Source organism: Lagenorhynchus albirostris, chromosome 10, assembly GCF_949774975.1.
Source record: "Lagenorhynchus albirostris chromosome 10, mLagAlb1.1, whole genome shotgun sequence".
NCBI lineage: Eukaryota > Metazoa > Chordata > Mammalia > Artiodactyla > Delphinidae > Lagenorhynchus > Lagenorhynchus albirostris.
Window position 1 is genome coordinate 3,244,689 of NC_083104.1, and position 25,240 is coordinate 3,269,928.

General features: G+C 53.7%; 1 protein-coding gene across 1 annotated transcript in view; it reads right to left on the reverse strand.

The window, feature by feature from the left end:
• Positions 1 to 4,613: 4,613 nt before the first annotated feature.
• Positions 4,614 to 25,240, reverse strand: part of WNT7A (Wnt family member 7A) — a 65,419-nt gene continuing 44,792 nt past the window's right edge. Inside the window, exon 4 of the mRNA XM_060163862.1 lies at positions 4,614 to 5,093. Within this exon, the coding sequence (XP_060019845.1) occupies positions 4,614 to 5,093 (480 nt within the window). The remainder of the gene's footprint in view (positions 5,094 to 25,240) is intronic.

The following is a 25,240-nucleotide window of genomic DNA, read 5'->3' on the forward strand; positions in this document are numbered from 1 at the left end:
CACCCACCCACCCATCCACCCATCCACTGACCCACCCACTTACCCACCCATCCATTATCCATCCATCTACCCACCCATTCATCCATCCATCTACCCATCCACTGACCCACCCACCTACCCACCCATCCATTATCCATCCATCTACCCACCCATTCATCCATCCATCTACCCATCCACTGACCCACCCACCTATTATCCATCCATCCACCCATCCACTGACCCACCCACCTATTATCCATCCATCCACCCATCCACTGACCCATCCACTTACCCACCCATTCATTATCCATCCATCCACCCATTCTTCCATCCATCCATCTACCCAACCACCGACCCACCCACCTATTATCCATCCATCCACTCATCCACTGACCCACCCACCTACCCACCCATCCTTTATCCATCAAATTATCCATCCACCCATCAACTCATCCATCTATCCACCTACCCTTTCATCCATCCACACATCCATCTACCCATCTACCAACCCACCCACTTACCCATCCATCCATTATCCAACCATCTATCCACTTATCCATCCATGCTCTCATCCATGTATCTATCCATCCATCCACCCACCCACCTACCCATTCATCCACCCACCCATCCACTCACTCACCCATACACCTACCCATCTACTGACCCACCCACCTACCCACCCAACCATTATCCATCCACTTATCCATCCACCCATCCACTCACTCATGCATCCATCTACCCACCGATTCATCCATCCATCCATCTATCTACCATCCACTGACCCACCCCCTTACCCACTCATGCATTATCCCTCCGTCTATCCAACCATCCATCCACTAACTCATCCATCCATCTACCTATCCACTCATCCATCAACCTATCCACTTTCCCACCCATTCATTATCCATCCATTCATCCATCCACTGACCCACACACCTACCCATCCACTGTCCATCCACCATCCACTCACTCATCCATCCATCCATCTACCCACCCACCCACCCATCCATGCATCCACCATCCACTGACCCACCCACTTACCCACTATCCATCCATCTATCCATCCACTTATCTATCCACCCATCCACTCACTCATCCATCCATCCATCCATCTATCCATCTATCCATCCATCTACCCACCCATTCATCCATCCATCCATCTACCCACCCATTCATCCATCCATCCATCTACTCATCCACCAACCCACCCACCTACCCACCCATCCATTATCCATCCACCCATCCATCTACCCATCCAGCAACCCATCCACTTACCCACCCATTCATTATCTATCCATCCATTCACCCACCCATTCATCCATCCATCCATCTACCCAACCACCAACCCACCCACCTACCCACCCATCCTTTATCCATCAAATTATCCATCCACCCATCAACTCATCCATCCATCCACCTACCCATTCATCCATCCACACATCCATCTACCCATCTGCCAACCCACCCACTTACCCATCCATCCATTATCCAACCATCTATCTATCCACTTATCCATCCACACTCTCATCCATGTATCCATCCATCCATCTACCATCCACTGACCCACGCATTTACCCCCTCATGCATTATCCATCCATCTATCCAACCACCCATCCACTAACTCATCCATCCACCTATCCATTCATCCATCAACCCATCCACTTGCGCACCCATTCATTATCCATCCATCCATCCACCCACCCACCCATTCATCCATCCACCCATCCATCCACTGACCCACACACCTACCTACCCATCCATTATCCATCCACCATCTACTCACTCATCCATCCATCCATCTACCCACGTACCCATCCATCCATCCATCTACCCATCCACTTACCCACCCATTCATTATCCATCCATCCATCCACTGACCCACCCACCTACCCACCCATCCATTATCCATCCATCCACCCATCCATCTACCCATCCATCTACCCATCCACTTACCCACCCATTCATTATCTATCCATCCATTCACCCACCCATTCATCCATCCATCCATCTACCCAACCACCAACCCACCCACCTACCCACCCATCCTTTATCCATCAAATTATCCATCCACCCATCAACTCACCCATCTATCCACCTACCCATTCATCCGTCCACACATCCATCTACCCATCTACCAACCCACCCACTTACCCATCCATCCATTATCCAACCATCTATCTATCCACTTATCCATCCACACTCTCATCCATGTATCCATCCATCCATCCAACCATCTACCATCCACTGACCCACGCATTTACCCCCTCATGCATTATCCATCCGTCTATCCAACCACCCATCCACTAACTCATCCATCCATCTACCTATCCATTCATCCATCAACCCATTCACTTGCCCACCCATTCATTATCCATCCATCCATCCACCCACCCATTCATCCATCCACCCATCCATCCACTGACCCACACACCTACCTACCCATCCATTATCCATCCACCATCTACTCACTCATCCATCCATCCATCTACCCACGCACCCATCCATCTACCCACCCATTCATTATCCGTCCATCCATCCACTGACCCACACACCTACCCACCCATCCATTATCCATCCACTCATCCATCCACTCATCCGTCCACTCATCCATCCATCCATCCACCGACCCACCCATCATTATCCATCCATCCACCCACTCACTCATTCATCCATCCACTCATCCCTTTACATGCCTACCCATCCTGACACCCATGTAAAGAAGAAAAAAATGGTCCAAGGGAAGAAGTCAACCAACTGTCCAGCCATTTTATTTGTCCATGCTGTGATCCAGGCCCAGTGCTAACATTGGGGAGTCCAACACAGCTTAGACACTGAGGGGCTCCCAGTGTGTGGGGCCATGGGGCTGTGGTCTCAGAGGTATCTGAGTTTCATCAGTGTCTATGGGCACGTAGTTCAGAGGTGCCATCTCTTGGTGGCTCAACACAATCACCAAAGGTCCTCGCTGTCTGCTTCACACCACGAGCTGTCAACCGCAAGCAGAGACAACCCGGGACCAGCAGATGCATGGGCACACAGCAACCTGAATCTCCCAGGCACATGGAGAGAGATACACAGATAGCTGTGTACATGCAGAAGCACACAAGATGTACACACATCAGCACCCAGGAGGTGCTCGAGGGTGCTGTCACATGGCAACCCCGAGCATCCTTAAAGTCTCTCTCTCTCTCTCTCTCTCTCACACACACACACACACTCACACTCACAGGGAAATGCAAATGGACACACATTAGGACACCACACACTTCTGGAGGAGAGCTTTCCAGATTGAGAGGCACTCGATGTAGTTGGACCCAGCGTAGAGAGGCCTCATCCACACCTCTCTCTGCCCTGGGTCTGTGACACCAACCAGCCATCCACTAACACACTGCTGCTCGTGGGACCCCTCACCCCAGCTCTGCTGCCCCATAACTGAGGATACACGGCAACGGCAGGGCATCCTGGTGAGGAGCGGGCTCCCTTAGCTGGCTTCTGCTGAGTGACGATGACCCGTCCCTGTGATGGTCATGTGATGCCGAGGGCAGAAGCCTGCCCACTACATGGCTCAACTCGAGGTCACTGCTCAGGGACCCTGCTCAAAAGGCCTGAGCTCAACAGGCTGTGGCCAGAGACCTGCTTCCTTCCTAGGGATACCGATGACACTGCAGCCCAGGCATCTGGGGCCACTTCTGCCCACAGAACTTGAGAACCCAGCCATGTGAGGGTCCCCGTGGGGCTGACCCCATACCCAGGCCTCGCCCCTCCTCACCCCAAAGGGAGTACTGGAATTAAGAAGAAGCACAAGCCATGGAATGATACAGGCAGACTCAATATAAATAAAATATTCATATAAAAATAGTCTCTTACAAAATATTCTCTCTTATCCAGTGGCTCACTTTCCAAAAGATGGAAACTGCTGGGAGTTTTAGTATTACCTTTCCTCTCTCTCTATATTCCAAACTGGACTTTTCTAATGGTGACGTTTGAGCTGGGGAGGACTACAGGATGGGAAATGTATCCTGGAAAACGTCTCCATTTCTGGACCAGCTTAAATCTCTGGAGAATTAGCAGCAAACAGCAAAAAAATATAAGTGTGTGTGTATATGTCTACATAGGTATACAGGATGTCTGCCCTTGCACTTAAACATCTAGTGCGGCAAGGGGGTACTTGCGAAATCAACTAGTAGGAGTATCTGCAGAAAGAATCATTATGTACAGTTCTACTCAGCTCCTTGTCCTAGCGACAGAATTATCCCACAGGAAAGCAAGCGGTCCACTTTGATTGCAGAAAACGGATCCCGACGAGGTGGAAGGGTTCTTTTTAATTAAATAAATTAATATTATTTTTTATCAGAATAAATTGTTAAATATTGCTCTCTTGAGGCCCCGGAGTCCAGAGTTTCTGGTGCGAAGGCTCTGCTCCGGCCAAGGAGGCCCCAGGCAGCGTCTGGGGCCGAGGGAGCGGCGCTGGGTGTGGCGTGGACAACTCGGGGCCCTGGAGGGGTCCCCCGCAGGGGACCCCACAGCAGACAAGACAAGCTCAGTGCGGCTGCAGAGGTCTGGGCCGTGCCCGCGGCGTGGAGAGCGTCCGGTCCTCGCCGCCCCGCATGCGGCCAGTGGGGCCGCCGCCCCGCCGCTCACTTGCACGTGTAGACCTCGGTGCGCTCGCTGCACGTGTTGCACTTGACGTAGCAGCACCAGTGGAACTTGCAGTTGCACTGCCACACGCGGGCGTACTGGTGGGTGTTGTAGCCGCGGCCGCAGCACATGAGGTCACAGCCGCTGGCCTGGGGGGCCGTCTTGTTGCAGGCACGGCCCTGCGTGCCCACGCTGCCCGTCACCGGGTCCTCCTCGCAGTAGTTGGGCGACTTCTCAATGTACACCAGGTCGGTGTCCATGGGCTTGCGGTAGGAGAGTGGCTTCTTGATCTTCAGGAAGGTGGGCCGCTTGTTGCGGCTGGCGCGCACGGGCTCCACGTGAACAGCCTCGTTGTACTTGTCCTTGAGCACGTAGCCCAGCTCGCGGAACTGCGGCAGCGTGGTCCAGCAGGTCTTGGTGGTGCATGAGCCCGACACGCCGTGGCACTTACACTCCAGCTTCATGTTCTCCTCCAGGATCTGCGGGGGTGGCAGGGAGAGCACAGCGCGTCACTGCGTGGCCGGCCGAGTGGGGCCCCTGGCCCGCCCGCCCCCTGCCCCGCCTGGCTGGGCTTGGCGTGTGTTTTTCTTTCTGGCGCAGGAAGCTGAGACCTGGATTCGAACCACTCTCACCTGCAGCCTTTGTGCTGTGCCTTCCCCAGGACTCGCCTCCCCTCCCTGCCAGCCCACCCTGAGTAGTCCTCATGCCGGTGCTTAGATCAGTTCAGGCCAGTCCAGACCACACATAGGTTCTCTCGGGGCTGCACAGGCTTAAAATCATTTTTGAACCAACATTTAAAAACCAGGAGACTTTCAAAGACAGACTGCCAGGTTTGTTGGCAAACAGAAAGGGCATCTGGCAACTCTGGAGTGATACTCAAATTATTTCATAACCAGTGCAGCTGGGCACTGACCTGCTGGCCACACAGGCCAGCACGGCAGTCCTGCTGCATCTGGCTCCCCTCAGCCAGCATCATCGCATGGCATGATACCTGGAGTTCTGTCAGCACCTGCCTCCCTCACGGGTCGGCATCCCTCAACTCGCCACAGTCCTTACCACTCCCTGTTGCTTCCCTGACCACAAGCTATGCTTTTTCAGAGGTCAGCTGCTTTGATCACTTGTGGCAGCTTCTTTGATCACTTGTGGCAGCAACCTGAATCTCCCAGGCACATGGAGAGAGATACACAGATAGCTGTGTACATGCAGGAGCACACAAGACGTACACACATCAGCACCCGGGAGGTGCTCGAGGGTGCTGTCACATGGCAACCCCGAGCATCCTTAAAGTCTCTCTCTCTCTCTCTCTCAATCTCTCTCTCTCTCTCTCTCTCACACACACACACACACACACACACACACACACACCACACACACACACACACACACACACAGGGAAATGCAAATGGACACACATTAGGACACCATACCCTTCTGGAGGAGAGCTTTCCAGATTGAGAGGCACTGGATGTAGTTGGACCCAGTGTAGAGAGATGTCCACACTGCTATGGACAACTGAGTCTGGGAACCCTGACTCTGATTTCACCTTCCCTGACTCCCAGCCTGGATGATGTTTTCCTTCTTCTGAGTTCCCAGCACCTCTCAGGCATCATCACAGCATGAGGGGCAGCATTGTACAGGGAGTGAAAAGCAGAGATTTGGACCCTGGGTTTAAATCCCAGATCTAACATGAACCTGCTGTGTGCCCTCAGGCAACTTGCTTCAGCGCAGCTGCAGTTTCCCCACATGCAGAACGGGGAGGATGATAGTACTTCATTATAATCGTACAATGAGATGCTGGACAGAAATGAGGATGAACTTCTAACACACACAAGAAGCTCAGGTCTCTAAGATGTAATGTTGCATGAAAGAAGTTGGATGCAAAAGAGAATATACTGTGTGATTCCGCTGATAGGAAGTTCAAGGGCAGGCAGAGCTAACGACTGGTTTTCACTTAATCTTTATTTACATGTATAGGCAGTGGGCCAGAGATGGTCCACGTGCTGTATTTTGCTGACCCCTGCTTTGGAATATCCCAGCAATAAAAGAAGACACCATTTACCAAACCCCCCATCGTATAAGATATTTATATTGCTTTCAGGGTTTGTTTGTTTTCCAATTTTTCTCTTCCCTCCTTTCTTTCTGTTTTTTTTTACAAACCATATGTAATGTGTAAGGAGGTGTTTTTGAAACTAAAGCTTCTCCTACTTCCTCCTCCTCTTCAGCCTGATTTCATCCTAACGGACACTTGCTGTTGTGTGCCAGGCAGTGGGATGGGGATGTATTAGTGAACGTGGTTTCTGGGTCACTTTCCTGCTTCTTCATCCAGACTGCCAAATTGCCTTTGCCTGTTACATAGTGAAAGAGTAAGTGAATGAATAAGTGACTAGACATCTATTTGTCACCTGTGCACACCACACACTGGGTCCGTGCTTTTATACGTGGCGTCTTATTTAACTCCATGGAGTTAGTGTGACTCCACTGAACAAGGCAAAAGCCGAGGCTCGGCTGACTCCTGGAGCTGGTCTGTGAGGTGTTCGGGAACGAGGGTCCTACTGCCAAGGGGTGCGAATCGAGTGCTTGGTGGCTGCACACTTGTTCTGTGACCTTGGGATTGTCCCATCCCCTTCTCCGGGCCTCAGCTGCCTTCAGTGAACATGGAGTGAAGGCAATTCCATCTTTTCTGACAAAAGTTAGAGGGCTGGAACGAAATCAGATATCCCAAAATAGCCATTAGTTCTGCCTCTGGGTCTGGGCCTGTGCTGGTGCTGGGGACACAGAGGTGACAAGATAAGATTCCCGTCTCCAAGGATGGGCCCATGTCCAGGGTCCTCCCAAGCCTAGATGCTCAGCTTCCAGGAGGAGGTGACCAGTGCTGGTCAGTATACTCAACAGAAGGGGAGACCACGGTGTCTGCACTCAAACAAGCCAGCGAGGCCGGGGCATCCAGAGTGTTTGGGGACAGGGATGGACTGCAGTCAGCTGAGTGCCTGGTTCCAGGACACCTAGAGCGACAGCACATACTGTCCTGCAGCCTCCACACACGTGCAGCTGGTGGTGGGTGAGCAGCCCCCCAGATCACACAGATGTTCCTTTTGGTCATCAGTGAGGAGATAGTTCCCAAATGTGACCATTCTGTGTTGGCCTAAAAAGCGTGGGGAAGAGCGAGGGGCAGAGGTGTGATGTGTGCTGGGGGCAAAGCTAGGCAGGCGTTTCTGAGGCCGCACGGCCTGGCTGGTGGATCTTAGTGTGTCAGAGACTCCAACACGGATGCCTGGGGGCAGGGGGCATTGGGAACAGATTCCGACACTGAGTGTGGGTGAGGCCACAGAGCACCTGGAAAGCTGAGATGCACAGAGCTGTGACTCAGAAGTGTCCCTTCCAGGATGTGTGCCCTAGAGAATCATATGCTTGTGCGCACAGGAAACAGGTTCAAGAATGTTCAGAGCATCGGCGTTCATTGTGGCTCCAAACTGGGCGGGACCTGATGTCCATCCACGGTTAAATGGATAAGCGGAGGCGTGTGGGCTCAGCGGGACACTCGAGGGCAGTGACCATGACCAGCTACGGCAGCAGAGGTCAACCTCAGAAATACAGTGGGGAGGGAAAGAGGCAATCGTGGATGATTTCCACAGAATGATTTCATGTGTATCAAGTTCAAAGGCGGCATAACTGGACTGTGTTGTTTAGGGGCACATACAGAGGCGGTGAGTGCAATGGAGAGGAAAGAAATGAGGGTCATAAATATCAAGGCAGTGGTTGTCCGTCGGGTAGGAGGTGAGGGGCTGTGGCGGGTGAGGATCACCCAGGGGGCACCTGGGGTCCTGGCAATATTCTGTTCCTTGATATGAGTGCTTTAAAATTATTCTTTTAAATCCACGTGGATGATCTGAGTGCTTTTCTGCGTGTAAGCTGTACTTGCAATTTATAAAAATACAGTGGGCACAGTAGCCCACAAGCACAAGAAGATACGCTCAGCATCATTCGCTCCAGGGAAATGCACATCAGCAGCACAGTGAGACACCAGTTCGCACCCACTGGGTTGGCTACAAGGGGAAACACAGGTAGAACAGTTGTTGGCGAGGATGCGGAGAAAAGGGAACGAACCCTCCAACACTGCTGGTGGGAATGTGAAATGGTGCAGCCCCTGTGGCAATGGCCCGGCAGTTCCTCAAAGTGTTAAACATACAGTTACCAAGTGACCCAGGGTTATGGTCGCAATGTCTGGGTCTCGCCCTCCCCACCCCTCAACTCATACGTTGAAATCCTAACCCCCAAAGTGATGGTATTTGGTGGGGCCTTAGGGAGGTTCTTAAATCATGAGGGTGAAGCCCTCATGGGATTAGCACCTCATAAAAGAGGCTCCAGAGAGACCCCAGCCCCTTCCAACTCGTGAGGACCCAGTGAGAAGGCCCCAGTTATGAGCCGGGAAGTGGGTCCTCATCAGGACTCAACCCTCATCTCGGGCTCCCAGCCTCCAGGACTGGGAGAGATCAATTTCTGTTGTTTCTCTGCCGCCCAGTCTGGGGCATTTTGTTGTAGCCACTCAGGCACACTAAGACACCCAGCAGTTCCACTCCTGGGCATATACCCAGGGGAAATGAAAACACACATCCACATAAAAAACTGATAAAACAAAGTTTATAGCAGCATTCTTTAAACTAGCCCCAAAGTGGAAACAACCCATATGACCACTGATGAACAGATAAATGAACCCAACTGATGAATAGATAAATGAAGTCCATCCGTTCAGCAGAATATTATTCAGCCATAAAAAGGGATGAAGTGCCGACACCTGCTACACCATGGATGGACCTTGAAAACATGATGCTCAGTGAAAGAAGCCAGACACACAAGACCACATACTGTATAGCTGCGTTTATAGGCAATGCCCAGAAGAGGCAACTCTGTGGAGACAGACGGTAGACTAGTGGGCTGGGAGGAGGTTGGGGAAATGGGGAGAGACGGCTGAAGAGGGTGTAGGTCTCTTTTTGAGGTAAATTGATTGTGGTGATGGTTGCGCGTATCTGTGAATATGTTAGTGTTGACCTGTACACTCTGAGTGAGGGCATGGTACAGTATATGAATTAGACTAATTAAGTTGGCTTTTTAAGAAAAAGTCCCTGGTAGGATGTCGTGAAGAAGCACTGGGTTGTATTTGTGCGTCTGTGACACTGAATGTGTCCTCGGTGGTGGCCCCTGAGCAACGAGCCCCAGAGCCAGGGCCAGGCGCCCAGGCTGGGCAGGCAGCTGCCTTCCTCTTCTTCTGTGGCTACCATGACCTGAGGCCGTGGCGGCATTTGTGTGGGCCCCTAATCAGATGACACGCAGCCCCTTCATGCCGCAAACTCTGCATCTTGAGAGCCTCAGTGATCACACTATGTCCGCATTAAGCTGGGCATAATCACAGCCGCCCTGGCCAGGGCTGGTCACCCAGATGGGCACCGAGCCCTTTGCCCAAAGCAGGGGACAACAGCAGAGGAAGTGGGTGGGACAGAGCCACGCTGTGCTCCCACCGTGAGGCCAGCTGGCTCCCAGCTTCCAAGCTGCCCAGGGGGACTTCCGGGGCACCCCCCCTTACACCTGAAGACCTTGGGACACGCCGAGCACCTGCTGTGCGCCGGCACCGTGCAAGGACTGGGGTCTCAGTAAAGTTAAGGCCACGAAGCTGCCGCCCTTGTAAAGAAGACATGCTGTGGGGAGAGGGGAGCAGGCACCCACTTCAGATAATAGGATAAGTGAGACGGAGAAGGTGGGAGAGGATCGGGGCTGGAGAGCACGGGAGGAGGCAGGGGCGGCTACGTGACACTGACGGTAGGGGGACACCCGAGCAGAGGGCAGCACAGACCTGTCCCCTCGTTTCATCTCCACTTGAAAGACGGACTGAGGCAGGGCAAAGGGCCCGAGGCTTCTGCACAGTAGGGCCAAGGCCTTGCGCTGACCGGGCTACAGTGCAGGTGCTCAGGTGGCACAGGTAGGGGGGCCCATCCCAGAGGCTCTACCAACCATGTTAAGGAGGTGCGATTTTTTTATTATTCAGTGTTTTTTTGTTGAACTTTTAAGTTTATATTTACGGAAAAATTGTGAAAATAGTACAGAGGATTCCCATACGTCCTGTATCCGGTTCTGCCTATGACTAACATCTGACATTAGTGTGGTAAACGTAAACTTATTGGTGTGGTAAATTAATTAATTAGCTAATATTAATTTACTATTATGAACTGAAGTCCATACTTTATTCAGATTCCCTTGGTTGATAAGGTATGTCCCTTTCTGTTCCAGGATCCCATCCAGGCCACCACACGGCATTGAGTCATCCTGTCTCCTTGGGCCGGGAGACGGGGTTTTATTGCGTGTGGACAGGGCAGCCAGTGCTGCCAGGAGGAGGATTTACGATTTTAGAAAGACCTCACGTTGTCTGTAACAAACCCACCACTCACGCTGGTGCTGGGGGACTGTGTGTGTGTGTGTTTGGGGGTGGAGGGTAATATGGGAAAGCTCTGTACCTTCTCCTCAGTTTTGCTGTGAACCTAAAACTTTTCTGAAAAAATAGTCTATTTAAAAAAAGAAATCCCAGGAGAGAAGGAGGGAGTTTTTCTGGAGTCAAGATTCGGTTGTTTCTGCAGCTGACCGGCTGGATGTCCTCCCTGGGCCTGGGTTTCCCCATTTTGAACCCAAGGGTTTGAAGTAAATGATTTACGAGGCTGCTTCTGACTCTCTCTGAGAATCCTGACCTCATATCCACACTGCTTTTAACCCAGACCAAGCGTTTTCAGAGCTCTGATGGCATCTGGTAGTCTGACACCTGCTGAGAGATGGGCATATCCATCCCATTTCACAGGTGAGGAAACTGAGTCTCAGAGAAAGGAAGGGACTTAAGACCACAGAGCAGGCTGGATCTCCTCCATACGTCTCTTCAGAGCACTCCCCACCCTTCCCCAGGAGGCTGGACCAGAGGGTGGCACCCCTGAGCTTGATCTAGTTCCCTGATGGCTATCGGTGAGTGGCCTGGCCCAGGGCACACCGGCCGAATGCAGCCGCGCCCCTTCCAGGTGGGTCTGGCCAGTGGAAGGCACTGGAGGGAGCCCTGAGGGCAGAGCAAAGTCCTGGTTAGTAGTCCTCCCGCTCCCCCCTGCTGGCCCACAGGGTGGCTGTGTTCCTCTGGCAGAGGTCATGGCTCCCACATCCTCTCTGTGAGTCCCCCTGGGTTCTAGCAGCCCGACCACCCTAAGGAGTAATGGGACCCCTGGCGCCAGCCCCAGGGTGCTGCACCATCCCCCTTGGTTCCTTTAACTTTGTCCTTTGTTTTATTAGCAACCTCTCCTTTACAAAACAGCTCTGTTGCAATATAATTCACATACCATACGATTCACTGTATTAAAGTACACGATTCAGTGGTTTTTAGTACATGCAGAGCTGTGCAACCATCACCACTAAGTTTAGAACATTTTCATCACCCCAGAAGAAACCCCATGGCCATCCGTAGTCGCTCCTGTTCCTCCCTTCCTCTCAGTCCCTGGCAACCACTGATCTACTTTCTGTCTTTATAGCTTTGCCTGTTCCGGACATATAAATGGACTCATACAATATGTGGCCTGTTGTGTGTCCAGTTTCCTTCACTCAGCATAACGCTTTCAAAGTTCATCCATGGTGTAGCAGGTGTCAGCACTTCCTTCCTTTTTATGGCTGAATAATATTCCATTGTAGGGGTATGCCGCACTCTATCCACCCATTCATCAGTTGTTGGCCTGCAGTCTCTGTTTAAAACTCTCCCGAATTTCCTAGTCTGAATGTGCCTGTTGCATGGGCCCTGACCCCGGCGCTGCACACCATTCCTCGTGGCAGAGCCAAGCACAAGCCCACCGCGGGACTCCCAGCCTGTCCTCTTTCCCCTTCGTCCACCTCTGGGCTCTGCACCTGCCGGCCCTTATCTGGAAGGCCAATCTTTACTGCCATTATAGAGGCTCAAACCAACAATTCCACCACAGAATATGTACCCTCTGGGGAGGCTCATGCATGTGTAAAATGACAGCCTCAGAGAGGCATTATCTGAAATATCAGAAGGCCGAAAGGATCTAAAGATCACCAATGGGGACTGGTTCTACAAACCATGGTGCACCGATAGACTGGAATGTCCTGCAGCTGCCGGAGAGAATGAGGCAGCCCTGCACTTTCTAGTGAGGTACACAGTGGAGAGAACAGAGGTGCAGGAAAGTATGCAGAGCAGGAGCTGTTTGTACGAGACAGAAAAGACCTGTGCGTGCGTGTTCCTAAGAACACAGAATAACATCCCTGGAGGAATACGTGAGACACTGGTAGGAGTAGCTGCCTCCGGGGAGGATACCAGGTATCAGGGGCCTTACTTTTCATAGGATTGTTCTTTGTACCATTTGAATATTCTACACTGTCAGAAAAAAAGTCACCTCCTCCACAAAGCCTTCCCTGATTGCCAGGGCAGTCGTTCACTCCCTCATGGTTTCCATAACTGTCCTGGGCTGTTGGGTATTTTTACTTTGTCCCTGTGGTGACTGTCTACCTGTAAACTTCCCCCATCAGGCCAGCAGCCCTCTGTGGTGGACATGGAGATATACCACCCAAACCCCCTTCAAGGGAGGTCTTGCTTCTCAGTTACATGTAGAGATGTGCTGGTGAACAGACTCTCAAAAAAAAAAAAAAAAAAAGCCCTGTTTTGTAGTGTTTGCCAATTCCTGTGGGATAAATCCTCCCACCATGGCCAATTTTAAGCTACCGGTGGTTTCCCAATCAGCTTGCAAATCTCTAATATTCATTTAATACTGCATCTTACGAGTGATAAGCCCTGGCACCAGCACACTATGGGACAGGGAAGCCTCCAGCTGTCAGATCCTGCAGGGTCTGTCCCAGCTCCAGATCCCTTCAGCCCTCTCTGGGGACAGAGAGAGGCAGGGGTCCCAAGGTCCGGCCACTCCCACCGCAGCTCCAGAGCACCCACCGTGGCTTTGCAGGCCAGCATCACGACTGCACTTCTGCCCTGTCCTGCTCTTCCCACCCTCTTCACTGACCCCTAATAAACAGCTTAGACCGAACTCCATCTCAGCCTCTCCTCCTGGAGAACCCTACCTGTGACACTCCTGGGGGGCTGGGGACATTCCCCTCCACCTGCTAGCCCCGGGCAGAGAGCCTGGCGTAGAACAGGTGCCGGCTAACTGTGAGGGGAAAGAAGGACCTACTGTGTGTCTGCTCTGATGTGCATTCATTCACTTGCTCACTCATTTTGCACTGAGCACCTACTGTGTGCTGCTGGCATCACTCCTGCTGTGGAGGCCCTGGGAGGACCATGATACAAACAGATGCTGCCCCTGCCTTCTCTGAGCCTGCAGACCCACACCAGAAGCAGCCATGGAATTAATACTCCCCCCAAATCTAATTACAAGTTGGTGAGTGCTGTGAAGGAGTGACACAGAGAGCGAAGAAAACTTGACCCAGGAGGAGCTGCTCTGTTTGCAGCAAGGGCCAGATACCAGGAAGGACATATTAGAATGAGCTAAACTCAAGACCATACAATGGAGAAAAGACAGGCTCTTCAATAAACGGTGCTGGGAAAACTGGACAGCTCCATGTAAAAGAATGAAATTAGAACACTCCCTAACACCATACACAGAAGCAAACTCACAGTGGATTAAAGATGTAAATGTAAGACTGGATACTATCAAACTCTTACAGGAAAACATAGGCAGAACATTCTAGGACATAAATCACAGCAAGATCCTTTTTGACCCACCTCCTAGAGAAATGGAAATAAAAACAAAAATAAACAAATGGGACCTAATGAAACTCAAAAGCTCTTGCACAGCAAAGGAAACCATAAACAAAACGAAAAGACAACCCACAGAATGGAAGAAAATATTTGCAAACGATGCGGCCGACAATGGATTAATCTCCAAAATTTACAAACAGCTTATGTGGCTCAATATCAAAAAAACAAACAACCTAATCAAAAAATGGGCAGAAGACCTAAACAGACATTTCACCAAAGAAGACATACAGACGGCCAAGAGGCACATGAAAAGATGCTCAGTGTCACTAATTATTAGAGAAATGCAAATCAGAACTCCAGTGAGGTATCACCTCACACCAGTCAGAATGGGCATCATTAAAAAGTCTACAAACAAATGCTGGAGAGGGTGTGGAGAAAAGGGAACCCTCCTACACTGTTGGTGGGAATGTAAACTGGCGTAGCCACTATGGAGAACAGTATGGAGGTTCCTTAAAAAACTAAAAATAGACCTACCACATGATCCAGCAGTTCTACTCCTGGGCATATATCCCTAGAAAAACATGGTTCAAAAGGATACATGCACCCCAAAGTTCACAGCAGCACTATTTACAATAGCCAAGACCTGGAAGCAACCTAAATGTCCAGCGACAGAGGAATAGATAAAGAAGACGTGGTACGTATATACGATGGAATATTAGCCATAAAAATTAATGAAATAATGCCATTTGCAGCAACATGGATGGACCTGGAGATAATCATACTAAGTGAAATAAGTCAGACAAAGACAAATACCATAAGATATCACTTATATCTGGAATCTAAGATGATACAAATGAACTTACAAAACAGAAACAGATTCACAGATGAGAGGACGAATTTATGGTTAGCAGGGGGGAAGGACAGATTGGGAGTTTGGGACTGACATGTACACACTGCTATATTTAGATAATCAACAAGGACCTACTATACAGCACAGGGAACTCTGCTCAATATTCTGTAATAACGTAAATGGGAGAAGAATTTGAAAAAGAACAGATACATGCATATGTATAACTGAATCACTTTGCTGTACACCTGAAACTAACACAACATTGTTAATCAACTATACTCCAATATAAAATAAAAATTTTTTTTATTCAAACTTGGAATAATATTTTTTAAAAAATTTCTACGGAACCTGAGAAAAGTGAAGAAACGTAAAAATGTAAAGGAAAAGAAACTAAAATCTTTCTAAATAAATACCTGACATTAAAAAAATAAAATAAAATCGATAACCAACAAGGACCTACTGTATAGCACAGGGAACTCTGTTCAATATTCTGTAATAACTTAAGTGGGAAAAGAATTTGAAAAAGGATACATGCACATGTATACGTATAACTGAACCACTTTGCTGAAACTAATGCAACATTATTAATCAACTATACTCCAGTATAAAATAAAAACTAAAAAAAAAAGAATCAGCCAGACTTAGGGGGATGGGGCAATGGCAGTTCAAACCAGGGAAGAGCACATGCCAAGGCCCAGAGGTGGGAGGGATGCAGCCCGACCCCGAGAGGAACGGAGCAGACGCGGCTGGGGCCGTGTGAGAAGAGATGGAGCGGGGAGGCCGCAGGGCTGGACGCTCAGGGCAGGGATGCACCTGGAGTACCTGTGAGCCAAGGGGCTTTCGGGCAGGGAGTGATGAGGTCTGACTGACACTCTGAAAGATCGTGCCAAAGAGAGTGGAAATTAGGTCAGAGAGTCAGAGTGGCAGGATGGAGATCCAGAGGGAATGTTCCCATCACCCAGGCCAGAGATGACGGCAGCTCCGATGAAGAGGGTGCAGTGGAGGGAAGAGAAGGCAATACTCGGTGGGGGAGGATTGCGGGGCCCAGGGGTGACTCATGGGCCTCTGATGGATACGGAGGCCGTGCACTGAGACGAGGGACCGGAGGAGGGGCCAGGCTTGGGGAAGGGCTTGTGTTGAGGGTGTGATGAGAAAATTGGGGGCACAGTGAGTGGCCAGGAAAAGGGGCCTCTCGGGGAGCAGAAGGGTCTTTTGGTGGCACTGAAATCTGGCCCCAGCCAGCTTGGGCGTCCACAGTGGATAATCCCGGTCAGGATTCAGTCACTTCCAAAGACTAAATGAAACGTGTGGTTGAAAACAGCCAGAAGTAGGACGAACACCTATAATTTTTGGTATTAAAAAAAAAGATTGCGGAAGCACAAGATAGGAGAGACTGAGAAAGACGGAAAGCTTTAGCTGACCACCAGAGCACTATGAACTCAGAGGCTGCGAAAAAGCCAACCATCTGAAGCCGTATTAACAGAGGTCTAGCGCTCACAACACCAGAGGAGATGGTCTTGCTCTATCGTTTCCAGAACTGGGCTACGCCCCAGCAGATGGACAGAACCAGAGCACACGTGGAGGGGAAGGGACTGGAGAGCCCAGGCTAAAGGAGCTGGAGCTGTCCCGCCTAGAGAAGGCAGTGTCTGGGGTCCTGGTCACCGCCCCATACATTCTGCAGGCCTGTCCTGGGGCAGGGTGAATAGGAGGGACTGTGTCTGTTCCGAGGACAGGACTGGGACCCCAGCTGGAGGGGAGTCATAGGCAACAGATCCCAGCTCAGTGAGATGCCAGCCGTCCCCACTAGGCTGACCAGCACTGGAGGGGCCACCAGGGGGCGGGGGGGTGCTGGTGAGCACCTGTCCTGGGAGGGTGTGGGGTCTGCAGTGGGGATTCCTAAACCAGGTGGGGCAGGGCTGCTCTCACCCTGCTTCTCTGTCCCCCAGCCCAGCCCCAAACCTGTCTGGAGCAGTAGGAAGGATTTTCTGCATCGCTGGAGGGAAGAAAATCAATCTCCTTCTGACAGGTCCCCCAGGAAGTGCCAACAATGTACCAGGTGCTGCCCAGAGCCCAGAATTACCAGGGCGGGGCTCCCACGCCTGGGAGAGGCCTCCGGAGAAACTTGGCTCCAGAAAGATTCCTGATTCATTACACCCAACAGATACCATCAAGGTTGGCCTCCTGGGCTGTCCAAACTCTCGGGGCTGCCCAGATGATCTAGGGGTGAACTTACTGGAGGAGGAGGGGTTCTCAGGGGAGGGAGGTCAGACAGCAACCTCTGGCTCCCACACGTCCCCGCCACATGGTGCTCCTGGGACCAGGAGCCTCTGTCACCTGCCACAGCATTCTGAGAGGCATCTGAGTATTAAAGCCAAAAGCTGTTTGCCAGTGTTGAATTCCACTGCCTCCCTTCACCTCTCCGCCAAACTGCAGTCCCCAGGAAAAAAACAGCCCAGGAGGATTTCCACCTCAGGGCAACCGGTCCTCCTACCTGCCCTCCTCCAGGAATGCACCTCCATTCATCCCGGCATGGCCCAGTCCATCCCAGCCTTTCCAGGGCCTCGGCAAATGCCACCTCTTCCTCAGAGTGCCCTGCCCGCGCCCCGCCTAGCCCCAGGAGGACTCCTCCAGCACGGACCTCTCCCGACCTCTCCCACTCCTGACGCCCTTCTCTTTGTGCCTTGTTTTACAGCGAGCGCAGCTGGGCCTCCGAGTTCTGCAAACTCTGATTCCTCGGTGAGCCTTTCCCCAGCCGCAGATGCTAAAGCAGTCCCACAGGTCATCACCCCCAGATCCTACGGGTCATCACTCCCAGTTCCCACGGGTCACCACTCCCAGCTCCCACCGGTCATCACACCTAGATCTCCCTGGTCATCACCCCCAGATCCCACGGGTCACCACCCCCAGTTCCCATCGGTCATCACCCCCAGTTCCCACAGGTCACCACCCCCAGTTCCCACGGGTCACCACTCACAATTCCCACCGGTCATCACTCCCAGTTCCCACGGGTCACCACCCCCAGTTCCCACGGGTCACCACCCCCAGTTCCCACGGGTCACCACCCCCAGTTCCCACGGGTCACCACTCCCAGTTCCCACCGGTCATCACCCCCAGTTCCCACCGGTCATCACCCTCAGTTCCCACGGGTCATCACCCCCAGTTCCCACGGGTCACCACTCCCAGTTCCCACCGGTCATCACCCCCAGTTCCCACCAGTCATCACCCTCAGTTCCCACGGGTCATCACCCCCAGTTCATACGGCTCATCACTCAGATCCCACGGGTCATCACCCCCAGTTTCCACGGGTCACAACTCCCAGTTCCCACCAGTCATCACTCCTAGATCTCCCCGGTCATCACCCCCAGATCCCACGGGTCATCACCCCCAGTTCCTACGGGTCATCACTCCCAGATCCCACGGGTCATCACCCCCAGTTCCCACGGGTCATCACCCCCAGTTCCCACGGGTCACCACTCCCAGATCCCTCCGGTCATCACTCCCAGATCTCACTCATCATCACCACCAGTTCCCCCCAGTCATCACCCGCAGTTCCCACCAGTCATCACCCCTAGATCCCACGGGTCATCACCCCCAGTTCCCATGGGTCATCACCCCCAGTTCCCACGGGTCATCACTCCCAGATCCCACGGGTCATCACTCCCAGATCCCACGGGTCATCACCCCCAGTTCCCACCGGTCATCACTCCCAGATCCCACAGGTCATCACCCCTAGTCCCACCGGTCATCACTGCCAGTTCCCACCGGTCATCACGTCCAGATCCCACAGGTCATCACCCCCAGTTCCCACCGGTCATCACTGCCAGCTCCCTCTGGTCATTGCTAGGTATGAGCTGGTGACTCAGGCAAGTCAGGACCAATCAGAGTGAGTCCTGGGGATGTGGTGTGAAGAGAAGTCAAGAACTATTGGTAATTTCCCGCCAGAGGAACAGGATGGGATACCGAGGGCAGAGCTGTGGACAGCTATGGACAGGCATCTCGCAACGATGTGGGTCTAACTAAGAAAGCAGAGCTGAGAAACAGAGAATGAGGGGTGTGTGGACTTGGTTCCTGGGAGTATCATTTGTACCCTGGATCAAGCTGGCCCTGAATCCATTAACTCAGGACCATTTGGTTCCATGAACTAACGAATTTCCTTTGTTTTTAAGCTGGCTTGAGTTGGGTTTCTGTCCTTTATGGATTAAAATGTCCTAACTGTCCCAGAGGTCCTTTCGTCTGTGCAGTAAGATGTTTTACATAGACCCAAGAGCCAGTCCTTACTTCATGGGTTTGAAATCACAGCAGGAAGCAGATCTGAGGGCCTTGGGGAGACCAGGCCCTGAAGGTGGAGGCTGCGGGTTAGCTGGGCATCTGCTGCTCTGTCCGTCTGACCCCCCCACTGTTGGCCAGCCTGACTCTTCTGCAGGGAGAGGTCAGTTCTGGGCCGTGTGCACCCCAGCTGGTGAGCAGTGACCCAGGCAGTCAGAATCAGTCTCAACATGGCAGCACACTGTGACAAAAGGCAGCCTGAAGCAGGGGAGAAGGCACCAGTGTCAGAGCCAGGCAGCCCAAGAACCTGCTTCGAATCCCACCTCTGGGCACCACACGCTGGTGATAGCAGAACTAGCCAGAGGGAACAGGGCACACCTCCTGTCTGGCCCTCCACGGCCTAACCACAGCTTGCCTGCTGCTGACCACAGAGGCTGAAAACGCAGGGAACTACCTGATAAAAAGAGAGACCTGAGAGAGCAACTTCTTGTTTTCCGTCTTTGTATGCTGTGGTGTGAAAGCGTGATTCTGGGAGCTTAGGCAGCCATATTGTGATGCCGAGGCAAGAGAACCAGAGGCCAACAAGGTGACAATCTGCAGACGGGAGGATGGGAACCAGCTTGGGCCTCGAAGAGATCGTTGAACGTCTGAAAGAAACTACATCCAGATTTTCATTTTGTAAGAAAAAGCCAGCTCCTATCAATGAAGCCACATCTGGTTAAGCATTCTGTTACTTGGCACCCAAGCCTCTTCAGTGATCTGCTCCTTGTTGTAAAGTAGGAGCAATTCTTTCCTCAGAAGAAATGGTGGGGATTAGGGAGAGAAGGGCTATCAGGGCCTGGTGTGGCGCATCTCACACTATAGGCCCCTAACCCATGAGTTCTTCCCGTTTCCACACAACGAATGCTGGGGGTGCCGGGGTGAGCGTGGCGTGGTGCTGGAGGGGCCGGGGGCAGGGTTATGGGGTGGAAGGAGCTGGCAGGCGCTGGTTCTGCTTCTGCCTCCACATTGCTGTGTGGCTGCGGGCAAGGCCCTTTCCTTCTCTGGGCCCGTTTCCCCTGCCTGTACAATGAAGGCGCCGGAGGGGGATTTCCAAGAGAGAAGACAGTGACACAGAAGGACAAGGAGGGCACATTCTCCCAGACGTTGCCGGGTAGGAGTCGACCTCTGGGTAGTGCGGTAGTGCAGAGACACGAGGAAGTGACCGTCCCCCCAGGGCCACCGTGAGTGGCCAGTGGGCCCCCTGAAGCAGCTCGGCCCGTCGCCCTGCCTCCCGCCCCCTCCCACACGCAGATGCCTGTCCTGTTGTGACCCGCACCCGCAGCTCCTGCGGCGCGCCTGCGCTGCTGCCACCTGCACGGGAGAGCCTCCACGGTCACCTCCTCCTCCCTCACCCCTCTGCCCCACTCCCGGCAGCATCCTTGCCCGTCCGTGTTGCCGCTGTGCCTTCTCCCGCTCTCAGCTCCCAGCCACCCTCCCCCAGCAGGAGACCTGGCTCCCGAACCTTCTCCAAACCCACTCTCCACCTGACCCGAGGCAGCCAGGCCACCTGGGAGAGGCGGCAGGGAGAACAGAGACAGCAGGAGGCAGATCTGCTGGGTGCCGAGGCCTCCTCCTCCGGGGCTGTGTGGTTTCCACAGAAGGCCCTGCCTGGGCTAGACTCAGGGGACGCGGGCAGGAGGATGGTCCCCGCGTCCCGCTACTTTCCTCTTCCAGGGCTCCAGGCCCCAGCTGCCCATGACCCAAACCACCTGCAACAACAGAGGCCAGCACTGGTCCTTCGTCCTCTGTGTGTGACACAAGGTGTCCCTCGCTGTGCATGTGCTATGGCCATGCCCTGTGCTGGGCCCCTCATGCCATCTGCCTAAGGAGCCCCACAAGGTGGGGGCCATGCTGGAGTCAAGGCTGAGGGCCTGGATGTGCTGGGCACCTCTGTGCCCCCTTCTCCGGCCCTGGAGGCTCACCTGTGTACCCTGCGCCCACAGGCTTCCTGTGCTCCAGCGTCTGGTCAGGCCCAGCCGGCAGTGGGGAGCAGGGAGTCCTGCAAGAGACTGGACGGCAGGAGGAGAGAGGGGCAGGGACATCTCTTCCCTGGATCCCCTCTCTGTAGGGCCACGTGGTGGCCGTTACCCCGTTCCTCTACCTGGGGCCATGGCTCCCGCCAGGTGGCCCCTCTCCTCCAGCTGCTCGCCCTCCAGTCCACAGCTCCCCTCTCTGCCCCACAGGCCCCAGGCAGTACGAGCTCCCCACGGCTGCCAGCCCCAGGTGCTGCAGCACCCCTCGGAGGACAGCCTGGATGCTACGTATGCCCTGTAAGTAACCCCTTCGTTCAAGTTCCTTCCGTGATCCCAACTGCGCCACTGACCAGACCCCGGCTGGGACACTGGGTGAGTGCCACCCCTCCACTGGCCTCGGTTGTGTCTCCTTGTTCAACAGAACACATCCAGTGGTGGCAGCATCAGGACCCAGTGACCAAAGGCGTGGTGCCCGGCCGGAGGAGCCCTCAGGAAGGGCAGCTGTGTCATTATGGTGGTTAGATTACTGACGGCACTACATGAACTCCCTGTGTTCTTGGATAAGAGTAGAGACAGCTGCTCACACAGAGGCCCATGCCTGCTCCACGCCAAACTGCCCAGTGTCATAACTTCCTGTCTGCACACCCATCCCTCCCGCCAGGCTGTGAGCCCCACGAGGGCAGGAACCGTGCCCAACTCCAATAAAAGCCACTGACAGCATCAGCTGGCATTCCAAGCTCTTAACAGACAGCAACTCGCTGAATCCGCACAGTAACCCTATGAGGCAGATTTATCCCCATCATCCCCATTTTACAGGTGAGGAAGCTGAGGCACCAGGGGCCACAGATGGGAAGTGCTGGGCTGGTATGTGAACCCAGGCAGTCTGGCTGTAGCACTACGGAATGCAGCTGAACAGAAGGAAGGCAGGTGTGCCGGGATGGCGTTGCTCCCCCAGGCCACGGTCACAGGACTGGAGAGTGCTGTGGACTCCACGGTGCCCCCCCCAGGTCCTCCTCCAGGACCATGCACTCGCTGCCTGGCTGCCCGGAGTGTCAGCCGCTGACACCCTCAGCCGCATCCCTCCTGGAACCGTCCTCCCATCACGGGAGCAGCCTCACCCGCGGTCATGGCCCCTCATCAGGGCAGCCCCGGGAGTGAGTGGCCTGGCCCAGGCCACTTTGCTCTGCCCTCAGGGCTCCCTCCAGTGCCTTCCACTGGCCAGACCCACCTGGAAGGGGCACGGCTGCATTCAGCCGGTGTGCCCTGGGCCAGGCCAATCCACTGGCTGATGCTGGGGACAACTCTAAAGGGCCATTCCAGCCCAGAGCCACTCATTGGACCAGCTGAAGCCTCTGTAGCTGCTGCATCACAGCCCAGCTTTGCTCCCACTTCCTGGGAAATGCCCTGCATGCAGCGGGCCTTTCCAAGGACGTTGACCTAAGACAACGTGGAAGCCAGCGGGCAGGCAGCCGTGGACACTGCCCTCACAGAACATACACAGGAGACGCGAGGTGTGAGCGCCGCCCTGGGAGGGGGCTGCAGGCCGGGGGCCCAGAGCTGACAGCACCGCCCCTGCTCTCCCGCTGCCCCCGCCCCTCTTCCTCCTCCACCTGCCCTCCTCCTGCACGTCCATCCATCGTGAGCAGAAAGCTACCTTTCTTTCAGCTGCAGCTGTATTCCTCTGGGCAACTCAGATGAAAGAGGGGAAAAGACAGCTTTTTTTTTTTTTTAGTAAACATTTGGAGTATTTTCTTCTTGGTCACATTCTTTGAGTCACACTGGATGCCCCGACTTCAAGTAAGTATTCCTGTCTGCCTCGGGTGGGGATGGCAGGGGAAGCTGCGTTCCACAGAACAAGGCCGCTGGAATGCAGCTGGGTTAGCCCGACGGCACGGGAGGCGTGGACTCCGGCCAGGGCCTCAGGAAAAAAGGGGTGTCAACCCCATCCTGAGGGACAAGCTTCCTGGTTTAGACTGGGACCTCCTGTAAGGAGTGTTCGCCAGGTTACGGCTGCTCAAACACTGTCTCTGGCTCCCAGTCATCCGGGGGTTGAAGCCCGGAGTCCGTGGCCTGGCTCTCGAGGCCTCCACGAACTGGCCTCTGCCGGCTCCGGGGTCTCGGAGGAACCGTTTCTCGGGGACCGACACCCCTCACCCCCAGACTTGTGTCTTTCTTGACGTGACTCTCACAGTCACCACCCCCGACACAAGCTCACACACAGATTCTTGGATGGTGGAAGCCAGCAGGGGGCGTCCCCATGCGGCCCCCCAGGGCCTGGGCAGCCTCTGCTGTGCTCGCCTGTACCCGGGGCCAGCGCGGCCCACTGTCAACGTGGAACAGACAAGCCCCACGGGCAACCCTGCCCCAGCCCAGCCCTGCCACCGCTCTGGCTGCGGCTCTCTCACCTGGGGGTGGCCTCTGACGGGGTCTGCCGCCCTGGAGTGTGGACTGCGGACTGAGTGAGGCAGTCAGGGACCCCAACTATCGCCTGAGGGGCAGGGAGGCCAGCGGGAGTAGGTGGAGCTATCAAACACACGCCCCTCCCGACCTCTGACGCATCAGCGGGTTGGCCTTGGCATTCATTCATTCATTCATTGACGCACTAATTCATTTTTCTACCACATGTTAATTTAATCCCTGGCCTGGGTGGGCCTGAGGTTGGTGGCCAGGTGGCAGAAAGAGGCCAGGCCCCTGCTCTCTGGAAGCTTACGCTCTTGGGGGATAAGGCAACCATGCATCCAAATGTCACATGGGCACGAGGCCAATGCCAGCCTCCACCATGAGCGGCTCTGAAGGAAAGCGCGTACCTGCCCCTCCTGTGGTCACAGTCCCCCAGCAGTCCCCCGCTCCACAGCCCAATTGGAAAATGTTTCTAAGACAATGGAAGGATCTGAGTCAGGTGGGGTGTTACAAAGCCCTAGGGATTGTTCACGTTGCTCCGAGTACTAACGCTGCCACTGTCATGTTCTTAAAATCCTTATTGATTAGAAATACACAGTAGGTGAAATAACATCTTGTTGGATTCGCCCCATACCGTTCCAGTTTGTGGGAGCTTGGGGGTGGAGACTACAACAATGCTGCTGGCTGCTGGCCAATGCTGGGGTTCTGTGCTGGGTCCGAGGGGTCCCGTATCCCTCTCCACCTACACCCCGTGGTCCCGTACACCGTCCTCTCTCCACCTACACACCGTGGTCCCGTACACCGTCCTCTCTCCACCTACACCCCATGTTCCCGTACACCGTCCTCTCTCCACCTACACCCTGTGTTACCGTACACCGTCCTCTCTCCGCCTACACCCCATGGTCCCATACACCGTCCTCTCTCCACCTACACCCCATTGTCCCGTACACCGTTCTCTCTCCACCTACACCCCATGGTCCCTTACACCGTTCTCTCTCCACCTACACCCCGTGGTCCCTCACACCATCCTCTCTCCACCTACACCCCATGGTCCCGTACACCGTCCTCTCTCCACCTACACTCCGTGGTCCCTCACACCTTTCTCTCTCCACCTACACCCTGTGGTCCCATACACCGTTCTCTCTCCACCTACACCCCGTGGTCCCTTACGCCGTTCTCTCTCCACCTACACCCCATGGTCCCGTACACCGTCCTCTCTCCACCTACACCCCTTGGTCCCTTATGCCGTTCTTTCTCCACCTACACCCCGTGGTCCCGTACACCATCCTCTCTCCACCTATACCCCGTGGTCCCATACACCGTTCTCTCTCCACCTACCCCATGGTCCCTCATACTGTTCTC